This window comes from Heterocephalus glaber, unplaced genomic scaffold (genome assembly GCF_053883595.1).
Source record: "Heterocephalus glaber isolate CG9 unplaced genomic scaffold, H.glaber_assembly_v1.0 deba00000738, whole genome shotgun sequence".
In the NCBI taxonomy this organism is placed as follows: Eukaryota; Metazoa; Chordata; class Mammalia; order Rodentia; family Bathyergidae; genus Heterocephalus; species Heterocephalus glaber.
The window spans coordinates 8,328,201-8,344,076 of NW_028258161.1; the positions used below are offsets into that span (position 1 = coordinate 8,328,201).

General features: G+C 46.0%; 1 protein-coding gene across 4 annotated transcripts in view; it reads right to left on the reverse strand.

Annotated features, from left to right (window-relative positions):
• Itgb1 (integrin subunit beta 1) overlaps positions 1-3,672 on the reverse strand; it is a 51,608-nt gene extending 47,936 nt beyond the window's left edge. For 2 of the 4 annotated variants that reach the window (XM_004861882.4, XM_087206943.1), the window contains exon 1: positions 3,044-3,177. Coding sequence is in view for 1 of the 4 variants with exons in the window: in XM_087206941.1 (XP_087063067.1) it covers positions 2,024-2,044 (21 nt within the window). In the remaining 3 variants the exon portion in view is untranslated. Of the gene's footprint in view, positions 1-2,023; positions 2,180-3,043; positions 3,178-3,549 lie in introns of those variants that run through there. The other 2 variants (XM_021242094.2, XM_087206941.1) reach the window with 2 other exon arrangements.
• Between the last annotated feature and the right edge of the window lie 12,204 nt (positions 3,673-15,876).

Here is a 15,876-nt window from a genome sequence, read left to right on the forward strand (position 1 = left end):
CCCAGCCAGGACCCGGACTTTAGACACCAAATCTGACCAGTTCTCATCCCCTACTGCAGGGTCTCCAAAGCCCTTGGGTACCCACTTTTCCCACTAGAAACCTTGGAGTAGCTGGGTGTGGTTGGCCCTGGTGTGTAATCCCAGGACTCCAGGAGGCTGAGGCAGGAAGATCACAAGTGAGCCCAGCAAGGGTAACTAAGCAACTCAGGGAACCTTGGGGGGGGGGGATGTAGCTCAGTGCAAAGGCCCTGGGTTCAGTCCCCGGTATGACAAAGAGAAAAAGAAAAAAAAAAACCTGGAGTATGCATATGCTCAATATATGCACATTTACTTATAGATTAGAATACATATACTTCTATAGCAATACAGTAAGATATTAATCATAATAAAATAATCATAAAATCCTTAAGCTTCATGAAATCACACACCCACACACACACTCCAGCGAGTCATTTTACAGATCCCTAAGTGTTAGGAACCTGTATTTGAAGACCTGTATAACAATCCCGGCCCCATAAGAAATAAGTATGTATACTTACATGGTATATGTATACATACATGTCCATTTATATACATATGTAATTTGAAGCAGATTTTTCATACATTTCACGATGAGGGGATAGACACCCTAAGCATATTGCTAAATACAGCATGGTTAACCTACCTTCTAAAGTTCACTGCCTTCTTAAAACCCCTCGTTAATTTATAAAGAAAACTTCATTCGGCAAAGGTCTCCCCTAAGTAGCCATTTTTAAAATCAATGCGAAATTTACAAAGTCTGGTTTGGCTCCTTGGCTCCTTTAGGCAACAGCTCCCAAAAAAGAGGTAATGTTTTCCTGAGCTACCTAGTGAAATATTCTAAGGCACCGATATTCTGAGTTGCAGGCCTGTAGCTCTTTATAGGAGTGTGTTCTGTAACATTCTTTCAACTTTCTACAGCTACGGATGCTGCTATTTCAGAAGCCAGAGGCCAAGGCGCTGTTTCTCCCCAACTCCTCCCCCTTCTCCAAGAAGCCCTCCGCTACGGCAATAAATAAAGGACAAAAACCTCAAAAAACAGGTCAGAATAAACACTGCCAATAAAAATACAGACTTCTTACACATTGGCACAGTATAGTCCTCTCAGACTCTGCCCACAGACTCACAGATCTCGACCAAGAAGCGGGACCTCAAGTGGGGAATTCTAAAATTCACAATAGTCCCTATGAATGCTCAGATAAATTCAGCTTTTTACACGTGCAAAGCTGAAAATTCTCAGAACTCAAACATTCTCTAAAACTTAGCAGTCACCAAATGCTTACCTCATCCCTCTGGCAGCATAGCTCCGGACAAACCAGCGTACTCACAAAATATTAATGAGTGATATTTTCCTGGGGTAAAATACTCCCCTGCACACCCCCACGTCAATAAGCCCCGGTTTATTCAGCAAGAAGCTGAACAATAAAGGCAAAATATTCTCAAGAAAACCAGCACCAGGCCAAACCGTGAGATTCATTTCGGCTCCCAGCGACCTTCCTGGAGTTAGGAATTCATCGACATCGATGTAGAACCACATTTTATTCTGAAACGGGAACTGGGGGCAGTATTAAACTCTACTGACCAGAAAGTTAAGAACAAGGGCCCGGGATTTAGCTCAGTGGTTTCGCTGCCTGCTGCGCAAGCGCAAGAACGGGAGTTCGATCCCCGGTACCAATAAAAAAAAAAAGAAAGAAAGAAAGTTAGAAGGAACCTGCCCAAGTGTCAAAATTACTAAATCCACTGGCTTTCAAAGCTGTTGATTCCGTACTTTTCATGCAACAGAATGCTGAGAGGATTGTAGAACTTTATGTTCTTAAAAAAAAACAAAATCAAGCACTTAAAATTGTGCGTCTGTGAAGTCATAAAGTGAGTTAAGCTGGAATTTATTTGCTGTTTACTTAAGTATTACCCCTAATGCCTGCCTTTTTAATTAGGATTCTAATAACAGTCTACTTTCCCCAAATGCCCGACATCAAATGCTAATCTGTTTCATTTGTTTTCTTACTTTATCATCGAAGTCACCCATTGAGTATGGATCGATGGGCCGAAATTACTTAAAATGCGATTAATGGGAGCATTACGTCCTGTTCTCTTCATGTCCACAAATACGGATTAGGTAACTTCCAACCAAACTCCTCGTTTTATAAAAGTGGCCAAATATATGCCCTAGAGGGTGTAGACGGTTTAAGAAAGAAGTCTAATCACAATTCTCCCCGCACTTATTTTTATACCATCAAAACAATACAAAATAGCCTAGTAATTCCACCCACCTAAGCATCTAGGCGGAATGCCGCCCCAAAGAACCTTAAGGACGATGCCATCAGTAGCACGGAGGGCTGTTTTCAGAAACCTAACATTGCAAGAAGGCAGGGACGCGGCCGCGGGTCCCGGGCACCTACTCTAACTTAGCTGTCTGACACCTGATTTTCCGGACCACACTGCTGCTGGGAAGGTTACTTGGGGCCCAACGCGGCTCCAGCATGACCGCGGGCAGTCCTTCGGCTCCCTGGGGCTCAGTTTCCCCATCTGTAAAGCGGGGATAAAACCACACCTCCAGCTCCCGGCTCAGCCGGAGCGTCGCACTAGACAGCACCGCAACAGCCTGCTCTGGCGGGCCCGCGGCAGGGGCTCCACTCGGCGTGGGCCCGGTGCCGTTCCCGGCCCGGCCAGGGTAGCACCGGTCCCCTGCGCTCGCTCCCATCGCGGCACGCGACCGACGAAGTGAACGTGCTCTGGGACTCGCCGCGGGAAGCCCACCCCTGCGGCCTCACACCGGCCCAGGGATCGAGCCTGCTGGGCCCGCTCCGGGTTCCGGTCGCTCCGGGTTCCGATCGCGGCCCGGCCCGGCCCCTCGGCCTCCCCCGCGGCGCCGCGCCCGCTGCCGCAGTGCTCGGGCCGGGAGCGCGCACGGCGCCCCCGGGGCGGGAGGCGACGGCGACCGGGACAAAGCGGCCCTGGGAACCGCCGCTCGGGCCCGGCCTCGCCCCGGCCCGGCCTCGCTCCGCGCCCCGCGGACCCGCCCTACCTTCCCGGCGCCCGCAAGCTCCGCTCCACTCCCCGCCGGCCGAGTCGCTCGCTGGGTCTCGCGGCTCCTCCCCTGGCCGAAGGAGGAGGACGCGGCCCGGAGGAGGGGCCGGGCCGCAGGAAGCCCGCCCGCCTCTCCCTCCGGAAGCGCGTTCCTGCCGGCCGCGTCAGCAGCCCCTGGGCGCGGAGCCGCGGGAGGAGGAGGAGGAAGAGGCAGGAAGGCCGCGCCGAGACAAAGGAGCCACGGAGCGGCGCGCGGCGCGGGGCGGGAAAGGGACCCGCCCGGACCCCCGCCTCGCCCCGATTCCTCCCCGCGCCGGCTTCGGTGGGAGGGCGCTGGGGTGCGAGCGGTACCGGCGCCACGACCCGGAGAAGCCGGACTCCTATTTGATCGTCTAAACCCCGCCTCCGGGGAGCGCCCGGCCCAGCACCCTGAGGCCCCCACCACCCGGCGGGCCTCCCGGGTCGGGAACGGCGCTGTCCCTCGGGCGGGGAATCGGCCGGAACCTGTCGTGTCTGGGCAGTGTCAGCGCGCTGGGCCTAGGTCCGAGAGAAAGGGGGTGCTCGGGAGAGAGGGGCCGCCGCGGAGAGACTGGGGCCGGTGCTGGGGCCTGGTAGCAGGTCGGTCCGTTCGTGGGTGAGCGTGGGACGCCGCCTCCTGCGGGGCGCAGCTGCCCCTCCCCCCACTCTAGTGAGCTGAAGTCGGGGCTGGGACGCGAATCCAGGGCGCACTGTGGGCCGGGCTCGCTGCGCCCCCAGCTGCAGGCCGTGGGGGGAGAGCTGACTCCCCAGGCCAAGACCGGGAAGGAGACTGGAGGCCGCGATGGTCCCCGAGAGCTAAGCAGCCTGCCCCCGAGGAAGAGATGACAAAGCTCAAGAGGGCAGGGGTGTGTTTCTATTAACACCCGGAGCTAGAGCTGTTCCAATTCAATATGTGTTTGTCTGTTCCGGGAATTGAACTCAGGACCTTGCACTTGCCAGGCAGGCCTGGCCCCACTGAGCTAAATCCCGGCCCAAATTCAACATTCTTGCATCGAATGGTAACTGGGTTTGCCACGGCCCCAAATTAATCATACTGGGCCCCGTCTCTGCACAGGAAAGTATGGTAGCTCAAAGGGTGAAGCATCATCCACTCTCGATTTCCCAGGATTTCCCTCCCTCTGTGTGATTTAGGGAGGCTTGAGCAATCTGCCACGAGACCCTTAAGGAGGTTCACATTTGCACAGCGCTCAATTAGATTCCTCGAGGACAATTTAACCATCTTCGTTTGACACTGTTCCAAGACACACAGGCCGATTCTACCTGATGGTTAAGTGGGTCTTCTTGTTCACCAGGCTAGAGCGTTTGCCTAAACGGAGATAAGAGTATCAATTTGCATACAGAAATTGAGAGTTTTAAGGAAAAAACTATGAGAAAACCAGTGAACGGTCAGGTGACTGAGTGTACTTGTGATTTCATTCAAGTCTGGATAGGTGGACAGTGAGCTTACTAGTAGATTTACGAATATTCCAGGCAGGAGTTGGTCAGCCCAACCCTAGGGAAATCCTAGGAAGTAGTAATAGTAGAGTCGCGTTGCTGGGTCGAATTGTGATGAAACATGTATTAGTATCTTGAGTCATACAGATCCATAGCCTACTGCTGTAGTTGAGATCCAGACTGTCCCCCGACAAGCTCATTGTTTGGACCCTGATTGTCAGCTATTGGGCTTTAGGGGCAATCCCAGAGGGTAGGGCTCTTAAGTTCATTACTGGATGAATCCACTGATGGGTTCATCGCGCAATGGGCTGTTAGGAAGTGGGGCGTAATTGGAGGAAGAAGCCACTGGGGGTGCCCCCTCCTCCCTGGAGGTGCTCCCTGACTGCCTTGGGTTCAGCAGTCCTCTGCTGCACTGTGCTGTTCCTTCCCTGGGGACAGCTGGCCATGGACTGACACCATGAGCCTCTTGAGCCTCCTCCTTTAAGCTGTTTTTCTCACGTATTTGGTCACACACTTAGCCACACTGTCTCTCCATTATTATACATTGTTTTCTACTATCTTTGAAGTCCTAATTATGTCACGTAATTAACGTTGGTTTTCTTACAGTTTTGGTACCACGCTATGCAGAAGGCTCTTTACCACACAGTCACTTATAAATCATCTCTAAGAACAAGAGCCACCAAAAGGCAAAACCCCACTGGGTTAGATCAATGGGAGAATACATGTGTTGTGAGAATAGACATGTACCTGAACGCAAGTTTTTCCTCGGACTAGGACAATCCATACAAGATCATTTTTAAGTAAGTGGAGGTGACCTTAAATTCTATATCCAAGATAGCCCCAGGGTGCCTATTGTTGAAACATAATTATTAATAGCAACCTTTTGATTCTCAAAAGTGTGTCCTGGCATGGATATAAATTGTATGATCACTGTGTAAATAAAGAAAGAATAATTTTAGAAATGCAAGAGAGATTCATTGGGATACATTGCAAATCAGGCTCTGGGGTTATGGGTAGGGACAGATTCCTACACTGATGGTAGTAAAGAGAAAACACAGGGGTAAACATTCAGAATTAGGCAGTTCCTAAGTGATGAAAATGCTGTACTGAAAGATTTAATTAAGGAAGAAAATCTTGAAAGTAGCCTGGCTGGTCACGGCCTTGGGTTTTAAGTACCACTGTAGGTGGTATTGTTAGTGGTGACTGCTTCCAGAGCAAGCCCATCCACCAAGGCTAGGTAAGTCTTTGGCTACTTTTAAAGAACTCTTACAGAGTGATCTAAATATATTTTTCTCATCTGTCACCTCCAGCTACTTAGACTGTAACTCATTCCTTGAGCATTAAAAAAAAAAAACAAAGATGAATGGTTGGGATCAAAGGATGGAGGCCTTTGATAAGATCCTGGGATGCTCCTGTGACTGACTTCAGAAGCATGAGGAACTCTGGTTCCTCAGATCCCGAAATCCCTCTTCTAAAGTAAGACTCTGGGAATTACTGACATTCTGAAAAACAAGAAAGTATGAGATAATCCTTGCAGCTCCTCCTTTTTCTGTCTCCAGATACACAGATAACACACAAATAGTCATATAATGCAGAGAAACTGAAAGTTAATGTATCTTGCCTTTTTTTTTTTTTTAATTTGGGGCTTAGGGGCTTCCACAAAGTCATACCTCAAACTCAGTCTGCTTGGGGAGGAACTGAGGAAAGTTAAACTCCTACAGGGCAGCCACCAACTGAGCAGATAGAGTGTGTGTCTTGAGGCAGTAACTCGGCTTCATTTCTTGGCTTACTTAAAAAAGTACCGGTAGAAAACATCAGCACAATCTGACCTAACTTGCAATGGCTCTTAGAGCTTAGGCTGGCCACTCAGGCTGTGCCTTCTGTAGATAATGGCAATGGCAGCTGGCTTATGGTGTGGGACATGGTCACAAATGAATATGGCTCAGCTTCCTGTTTTCCATTTATAGTATGCTCATTTCTTCTCTTTATCAGCCCACACAGCTCCGCCAAGCCTGGGTGTGAGCATTCCTTGCCAGCGAATATTCAGATGCTGAACATTTTTAAAGGACTAGAGGGAAGTGCTTTGGAGCAGTTCTTTTCAAATGCTGAGTTTCTTCAGCTGTAGAAGGGAATGTGCCTTCCCAAATAAGAATAGAGAATATGCCAAGTATAAGCAGTTGAATAGCGCCGCAGTTATTTTGAGAACTAGGGTCATTCAGTACAGGAAATGAGTGTCGACAAGTTCTGGCTAGAGACTGTGAAACATTACTTCTTTCCCCTTTTAACTACTTCTGAGTATCTGGAGGAAAGTTAGCAGTTGCAATTTTGAATTTGGAACAGCTTGTTGGGTGTGGTGGTGCACGGCTATAATCCCAGCACTGGGGAGACTGAGGCAGGAGGATCGCTTCGAGTTCGAGGCCAGCATGGGCTACATAGTGAGTTCAAGGCCAGCCTGAACGGCAAAGTGAGACCCTGTGTCAAAAAAAAAAGAAAAGAATTAGGAACAGCTTGATTTCAAGCCAGATTCATTAGGGAGTAATAAGGATAGGTTTCCTTGCCCTTTCCTGTATGTTTTTAGGTATGCTTGGTAAGAAATCTCTTCTCCCACCCCCAGATAATCCTCATATATCATTTAAAACAGAGTTCTTGCCACACCAAGTTCTTGCTCCATGCCTATCCATGGATACTGTGAAATTGTAGACAGAATTTCATCTGTCTGTCTTTGTCTGTCTGTGTATCTGTCTATCTATCTCTTCAAGTTTCTGTTTTCCACTGGATCTTAACCCCAACTCACAAAGAATCACTATTTTAAGCACATCTATGGTCAGTACCTCTTCGTAGATTAAGTGCCTGAACAAATGTCTTGGTTGTTACCACGGAATTTTGAATTGTATGTTAATTAGTCTTCTGAAACAACTTTCGAAACATCAGCTAGTATTTCAAATATGCATTTTGTTTTAGCAAGGTTTTCACTTTGTGGTACTCAACTTGCAGGAGGTAGAACAAAAAAATTGATCAAACTAAACTAAAGAATGCTGCTTGTGTTTACTTTTCAAAGCAAAATAAGCTCCAAAGAGAAACTAGAATCTGGGGAATACATGGTTAGCATGACCTGGGTTCAATCCTCAGCACTAAAATTTAAAAAAAAAAAAAAGAAAGAAAGAAAAAGATAAAATTTAATTTCTATACTTGGACTTAAGTGCCTTCAAATTATATTTAAGGTTACACAGGTTAAAAACTGTTGTGAATTTTTACTTAGATGAGGACAGTTCTAATAAGTTATGTTTCCTAACTATATTTTCCTATAGCATTGAACGAACAAACCCTGTGACACTGCTGCCTTCAGAGCTCTGCGTGGTTGTCAGCTGATGTCATTGGCTTTTCCCTCGGTGATGGCAAGAATTCCCTATTTAGCATTGCTTGTGGCTGCTGCCAGCTGGATAACGTTTTACATGCAAAAGAATTTGCATTTTGTGATATTTTAATGCATTAGAATGAAATAATCTCAGTCAGAAAGATTTTGATGGGTTAGCTCTTCAATATGTTTGTATGCCTGACTCCCCCTCATGTAACTAAGTTCATACTGGAGTCTTTAACTGCTGTTTTCCTTGTATGATAAAACAAATCCCCTTCATCTATAAACTTTCCAGTAGCTCCCACATGCCTAAAATGTCAAGGAAACTGTTTTTCTCTTACATCAGAATATTGACTGTGGAAATGAAACACTATAATCAAAATTTCCTAGATGAATGTGCTGATGTACAATCAGTAGTTCCCGGAATAGAGAGAATGGAATTCTTACAGTTAAGAAACTCCCCTCTAATTGGTTGAAAAAATTCAAATGTATCCTTATCAGCAGTTTTAAATAAAATTCAGACAAATCAAACAAGATGCAGAACACATCGTAATATAATCCTTTATGTGAAATTGTATTAGTATTATCCACGTTTTATAGGCAAGAAAATGAGATAAGAGAGGTTAAGTTGCATATGTAGTAAGTTACAGAACCCAGGCTGGACTCACAGCGACTGCAGAGGGCGGGCGTGTGTTCACCGCTCTGCCCTGGCTCTGATCTCGCCTGCAGTTTTGCAGAGAAAGTACTGTTCTGCTCCAGCACCACTACAGCAGGCAGCCTGTGACTCTGCTGATAAGGGTAAGAACTTGAGCCAGGCGAGGTGCGCATGCCTGCAATCCCAGCACTCTGGGAGGCGAAGGCAGGAGGACGTAAAGTGAGCCCCACTGGGCAACTTAGCAATGTAGTGAGCTTATCCAAGCCATACCCTCCAATGTCAGCATTTACCGTAACGATAGGCAACATTTTATTTTCATGTCTAGGTTACTTGCCATGTCTTAACTGATGCAGAACTGGGTGTACATAAGAGCACCATTACACACCTGTATATCTAGAAAGGATTATGGTTGTTTCTATCAGTGCAAACAGGCGTGGGGATGTGACTACAGTTTTCAACTAAATCATTCCAGAATCTGTCAGCTACATATTTTCTATTAGAGAACTAAAAGATTCTGTCTTTCTCAAGGGTGGTGACCATCTCTCACGTGTTTGTATGGGTTTTTAAAATATTTATTTTTTACTAGTACAGTTTGCCGTACATACTGATCATGGGGAATTTGTATCTGTACATGATATATCTTAATTCTTTTTTCCCACTCCCCTCCCTTCCCTTCCCCCCTCTTCCCCTCCCAGTTTTGTATGTTTAACAGTTTTATAGATGTGGTTACGTAGCTTCTCTTTGCATTTAAAATGTAAAGACCTCTTTGACCTCATCTTAAAGTATCGCACTTAGATGGCAGCTCTTAAGACAAAATGAGGGGCTGGGGATTTAGCTCAGTGGTTCCGCCGCCTGCCTCGCAAGCACAAGGTCCTGAGTTCAATCCCTGGTACCAAAAAAAAAAAAAAAAAGACAAAATGAAATAACAATCCAGAATATAATAAGAATGGATGAAGATGCAGAGAGAGTGGAAGCCTGGCACGTTGTTGGCAGGAGTGGAAATGGTGCGAGTGCTATGTAAGATGGTGCTATGTGGCAGGGGCTCCTCAAATAACTGAACAGAGAACTAACCTAGGATCCAACATTCCCATTTGGGGCATAAAAGGGTATAAAGCAGTGTCTCCCAGAGATACCTGTTCACCCATGTTCATAGTAGCACTGTATGAAACAGTCAAATGGTGAAAGCAACAGCACAGTCTCCAGATGAATGAATGGATGCTGCAGACATTCGGCACAACAGCATTCAGTCTTCTGAGAGGACGGGATTCTGGCAATGCTCCAACAGGGGTGAAGCTGCAGATATTACCCTGAGTGAAACGTGAGTCACGAAAAAGACACATTCTGTATGACTCACTCGAATGAGGCACCTGGGATAGATAGAGGCAGGAGTGGAAGCACAGTTGGGCTAGGGGGCCTTATGGAATGGGGAATTGGTTAATGGATTTTACAAGATGAAAAGCATTCTGGAGATTGGCTATACAACAGTGTGGATGTACTTAACTCTGTTGAATTGGACATTTAAAAATGGTTAAAATGGGGCCAGGGATTTACCTCAGTGGTTCCACCGCCTGCCTCCCAAGCACAAGGTCCCGAGTTTGATCCCCAGTACCAAAATAAAAATTTTAGAAATGGTTAGGATGGTACATTTTATGTTATTGGCCTTTGCCACATCTTTAAAAACACATTTCCCACTTTGGTACACTGAAAAGACTTAGAAATAATGAGAACCCCAAAGTGATGAGCACCTCTAGCCCATTGGAAATACTGACCCGCCCAACCCTGTGCTTGGAAAATAATTGATTCCAATCTGAAACAGGAAATGTGCAGGGTGGATTGAGGGCAGGTACAAGAAAAACCAGAGAAAAGGAAAGCAGATAGAGTAATAATCTGGTTAATATGAAAAGGACACTGAAGTCTGCCCGAACCTCTCACTGTCTGAGATGGGACAATTTGAGCATCAAAGAGGAAAAACGATTGCAATCTATTCAGGCACATTGAATTTATAAAAATTCCTCTGCTATTCTTTTTTTTTTTTTTTTTTTAAAGGAAAAACGTATAGAAAAAGTTACAATCTCCAAATAAACAAAACAAAAAAATCATCTTTGGTCACCAAGGAAAGTAGCCAGAGGAGGAGCTGAGTGTGGTGGCACACACCTGTAACCTCAGCACTTGGGAGGCTGAGGCAGGAGGATTTCCAGGAGTTCAAGGCCAGCTTGGGCTACATAGTGCGTATAAGGTCAGCCTGAACTACATAGTGAGACCCTGCCTCAAAAAAAAAAAAAAAGGAGACAAAGGACGTTTTGCTGTAAAAACTTAATTAGATGGAAAGAATTACATAATTGTGTATCCTGCCTTTCCTGAACAAATTAGCAAATCTCTAAGTAGCTGTACTTGGCTAACCAAAGCTCTTCTTCACACAGGAATTAAACCATTTGGAGACAAATGATCAAAGTAGAAAGTTTACTATTTGGTGATCTCTATTGCAATTACTGATTCATCTAAAAAACCGGGATGCACCTTGCTGGGAAGCTTCACTGTAGAAGCCCTGGGGCCTACCTCCTTCACTCAAAGAACAACCTCAGCATCACTAGAATCCCCCAACGACATCCCCGCTTCTTGGTGTGGCCCACTGCGGAGCTCAGACTGCCCCCTGTGAAATGTTTGTGCAAAAAGGAATCAAGTCAGGATTGAGTCAAGCATTTAGACCTTACTTTGAGTTAATAGGAAATAGGATGGAGGAAGAATTTAAATACCATGAAAAGAATCAGAACAATTCAGAACATGTAGGATTCTATAAGACAACTACCTGCTTTTTTAATATACAACAAATAAAATCTGGAGAAGAAAACCTGAATGAAAGAAAGAAAGAAAGAAAGAAAGAAAGAAAGAAAGACAGAAAGATGTAACTATTAAATGTAAGCGGAATCTATTTGCATCCTGATTTGAACAAACCAACCATACGAACACATTTATGGATAATTGAGGAGATTTTGAATATGAATGCGGGTTTACATTTTATTCAGGAAATGTTTCTTCTTTTGCTGTCCTAACAGTGGGATTATAAGTATGTAAGAAAGTATCCTGATTTTTTGAGGAACATTTGAGAATAAATGGATTTGTTTTAAAATACATTGCTACAAAAAAAAAAGTAAGTAGGACAAGATGATTGCTGACTTGGAGGTGGATATATAATGGTCCATTACATGAGTCTCTACTGTTTTATATGTTTATAAATTTACAACATATAGAGTTAAAATTATAAACTAAAGTGCTACGTTTTCAAAAGCACACCAATTTTATGCACACAATGTTGCTATTTCAACAAATAAAATTCCCTTCCTATTCGGAGCTGATTTTTTTTTTTTGAGGCAGGGTCTCGCTATGCAGTTCAAGCTGACCTTGAACTCACTATGTAAACCAGGCTGGCTGCCAACTCAGGTAATCCTCCTGCCTCAGCCTCCCGAGTACTGAGATCACAGGCGTGTGCCACCACGCTCGCTCGGCTTCTGGAGTTGATTTCTTAAAAATAATTCCACATAGTACCTTTGGTATATCATGTCAACTTTCACTGTACTTTTTCCTCCTATTTCCCCTCCCCAAAACAGAAGTTGCTGGTTTCTTCAAAGTTCTGAGGTTTTCATGTGCCGTTTGGATCATCTCAGTGGGACCCGAGGCCTTCTATGGGCACTTCGTGGGTGCAGGAGTCTTTTCTTGGCCACTGTATTTTGCACAACAGCAAGATTTTTTGTAAAACCTTGCACTCTGAAGTCAGATCAGCCTGATACCGTTAGGAGTCTTTGTCTATTTGTCTCAATGGTGCTGGGGATGGAACCCGGACCTGTAGCATGCGAGGCAAGGGCTCTATCTACCACCGAGCTACTGCCTGCCCCTGCCGGATTCTGATTCTCAGCGCCTCCTCTCTGAGCCTGGACGTCTTCATCTGTTACATGAAGATAGCGATGACCTCTTTCTCGGGTTCTCCTGGGCTGTAAATTAAACGAGACAATATATGTGAATAGTATGTGCAGACGATGTAACTGAAATGCACACGTACTGGAGATGGTATGCTGAGACCCCTTTCCTGGGGCCTTGCTAGCTTCCCTGAACGTTTAAGACGTTTCCATCTCCTCTGCAGGAGGTTATGTGAGCAGACTGATTAGACCCTTCCAAGAAAGCCGGGAACTCCCCGGTTGCCCAAAGCAGAAAGACCTGTTTGAGTCAGTGAGGGTTCAAAGAACCGCAGAGGTCAAAGGACAGGAGAATAAAAACCAAGAGGTTGCTGAAAGGGAGGCCCGAGGCCCGGTGCTGATGAGAGGCTGCGGATGCCAGCAGCAGGCTGTTATGTAAAGCAGAGCTCCATGGGAGGAACAGGACTTGCAATTAGAGACGATGCCTCCGAGTTAGCAAACCAAGAAGCTCAAAATAGGAGAGAGGAGAGAGAAATAAGAGGAGGGGGCGTTAAATTCGGGGCTGCTTTGCTGTTTGCAGCCCGCCTATGACACCCGGGAAATTGGCCCGCGCCCCGTTCGTTCAGCACTCGAAGCCTCGCCTTTGCCGGCCCTCGGCAGGCCCCTCAGAAATGGAAGTAGCCACTGGTGTCCCTGCCAGGGGGACCGGGCTCCTGGGGCGGTCAGGACCGAGTGACCGTAAGCAGCCACGAATCTGCGCAGCCTGCGTGTTCTCCTTTGTCACTGAGCGGGAGTTTGAAGTAAGGGCCCGGAGTGGCATTTCCACGCGGGGAAAGGCGGACAGGTGCGCCAGGCAGCGTGAGGCTGCTCAGGGGAGAGGTGCCACTTCAGGCCAGCGGAACAGGGGCGATCCTGTGTGTGTGTGTGTGCATAGGAGACCGGATGCTCTGTGGAAACGAAGCGCCTCAGTCGGCCTGGGGCACGCAGGCCAGCTCAGACAGGCGTCTGGTGCGTCCAGTCCAGTCAGGGGTGGGACGCTGGGACCAGCTCTTTTGCTTCTGGGTGGAGGAAATGAGGATAAACTCAGCCTTTGGACTCTGGTTGAAAAAAACAAACAACTGTTTTTTTATTTTTTGAGACAGGATCTTGGTATGTAGTTCAGACTGGCCTTGAACTCACAGAATGCTCCTGCCTCAGCCTCCAGAGTGCTGGGATCATAGGTGTGCACCACCACGCCCCGCTAAAACACAGCTGTTGAAGAGCAATTAGTCAGTGAAGTTGTGGTGCAGTCATCTCCGGAGAGCTTTACAAACAGGCTGTATTCGTACTTGCCACTAAATCATTTCCTTACTTCAGACTTTAAGCTGAGGAACATGCTAATTGATTTCTCATCCTTCCTTAGACTTTTTGATTTTCAAAACTATGCGTGTTCTTTTCCTTGGCTTATTACAGAGAAAGATAAGCCAGGCATAGTGGCGAGCACCTGTAATCCCAGCATGTGGGCAGCTGCTGAGGTAGGATTGCTGTGAGTTTGAGGCCAGCCTGGGGTAAATACCAAGACCTTGTCTCAAAAAAAAAAAAAAAAAAAAAAAAAAAAAAAAATTGGGCATGATGGATCATGCCTGTAATCCCACCACTTGGGAGGCTGAGGCAGGAGGATCACCAAGAGTTCGAGGCTAGCCTGGACTACATAGTGAGTTCAAAGCCAGCCTGAAATACATAGTGAGAGCCTGTCTCAAAAAAGAAAGAAAAGAAAAGGAGAGAAAGTTATTTTGTCTGGCACTAGGCTAAGAAAGCTGAAGGCAGATTTCATCAGATATTATAAGAAACACTTAATAATGTGATTGAAACTATTGGCATAAGAGTTTACCTATCTTTGAGGCAGGGGGATTTTGAACAGAATGACTAGTCCAAGTCAGGCCTGCCATGTAAATTAGCGTCGCCATCTGAAGCACATTACAAGTCTTGCAGCTGCAGGGTCAGGATGTTATGCAAAAATAGGTGGGAAGGAAACAACCTTTACTGTTATTCCATCCTGATGAGATTTTGATGTTTCTGCTGTCAGGCTGAATACTGGCTCTTGTATTTTGAAACTTTGAACGTTCTATAATGCATTGAAAACAAACTCATTTTTCTCTGTTCTCTCTAAATCTAAATCTAATTGTGTGTGTGTGTGTGTGTGTGTGTGTGTGTGTGTCTGTGTGTGTGCCCCCCCCCCGGGGACTGAAGTCTAAATCTTAATAAGATTTAGAGAAGACACTGCTACCACTATTTACAAGTAGATTTGGAGGGTGGTATTGAGCTTGCTACATTGCCAGTGAAATTAAAAGGCTTTCAACTCTAAATGTCATTATAAAATCTTTTACTGTGGGGAGTGTTTCCCTAGTAAACTATGGTGTGCGATTTCCAAGCGTTTCAGTTTATTTGTGCACAGCATTTCCAGTTACTTAAAAACCTGTTGGAATTCTTTCACAGATGTTCATTTTGAGGGTGAGAATTTGTTTCTCTTGAGAGGATTTTGGTGACGACACAGGTATCCATCACTCGCCTCTTCTAGAGGGAAGCTGGACAAGGTGCGAGGAGAAAGAGCACAGGGCTGGTCCAGAAGGAAGGAAATGACATCGATGATGGACCCAAAACCCAAGGCAGAAAAGACATAAGCGGTTGGCCCGGAAGCCAGACACCGAGAGGGTGAAAGGAGGCATTCCTGTGAGAAAAACAGGAAAAACGAATGAGGTCTGAAGGAGTCACTTGGACTTGAAGCCTGCGGTGAGGGCTGCAGAACTGCCCCGAGGGGTTTAATGTGCTGGGCAGAGAGGGGCTGGGTAGGTCAGGGTCAGGTTAGGAGCAAGTGCAGGCCACGGTGTGCACACCTGTAATCCCAGCGCCCGGGAGGCTGAGGCAGGAGGATTGCCACAAAGTTTGAGGCCAGCCGGGACAGCAAGACCTTCTCTCAAAAACAAGAAGAAGAACAACAACAAGTGAGATTCACGCACACACCTATATGAACAAGGCGTAATTGGCAAATTTCTGGGGTTTTTTGGTAATGGGATCAAACCCAGGGCTACCATACCACTGAACCATACCTCTAGCCCTTTGTACTTTTTATTTTTGGACAGGTTCTCATTAAGTGGCCCAAGCTGATAATGAACTCTTGATGCTCCTGTCTCAGCCTGCCAAGTAGCTGGGATTGTAGGTGTGTCCCAATGCACTGGGCTCTAATATATTTTCAGTGATTTCTCTCTGTCCTTAAGAAGGGACACTAGGAATAAAAAGTACTGAGTATATGGAAGGGTTTGTTCCAAGAACTAAGAGAGGATTGTTCCCCCAATTTAAAAATCAAAAGTGACCTTTAGGATCATGACATTTAATTTCTTCTTTATATTTTATATACACAGATGAATACATTTATTTAGGAAGATCATATATTCTGTTTTATT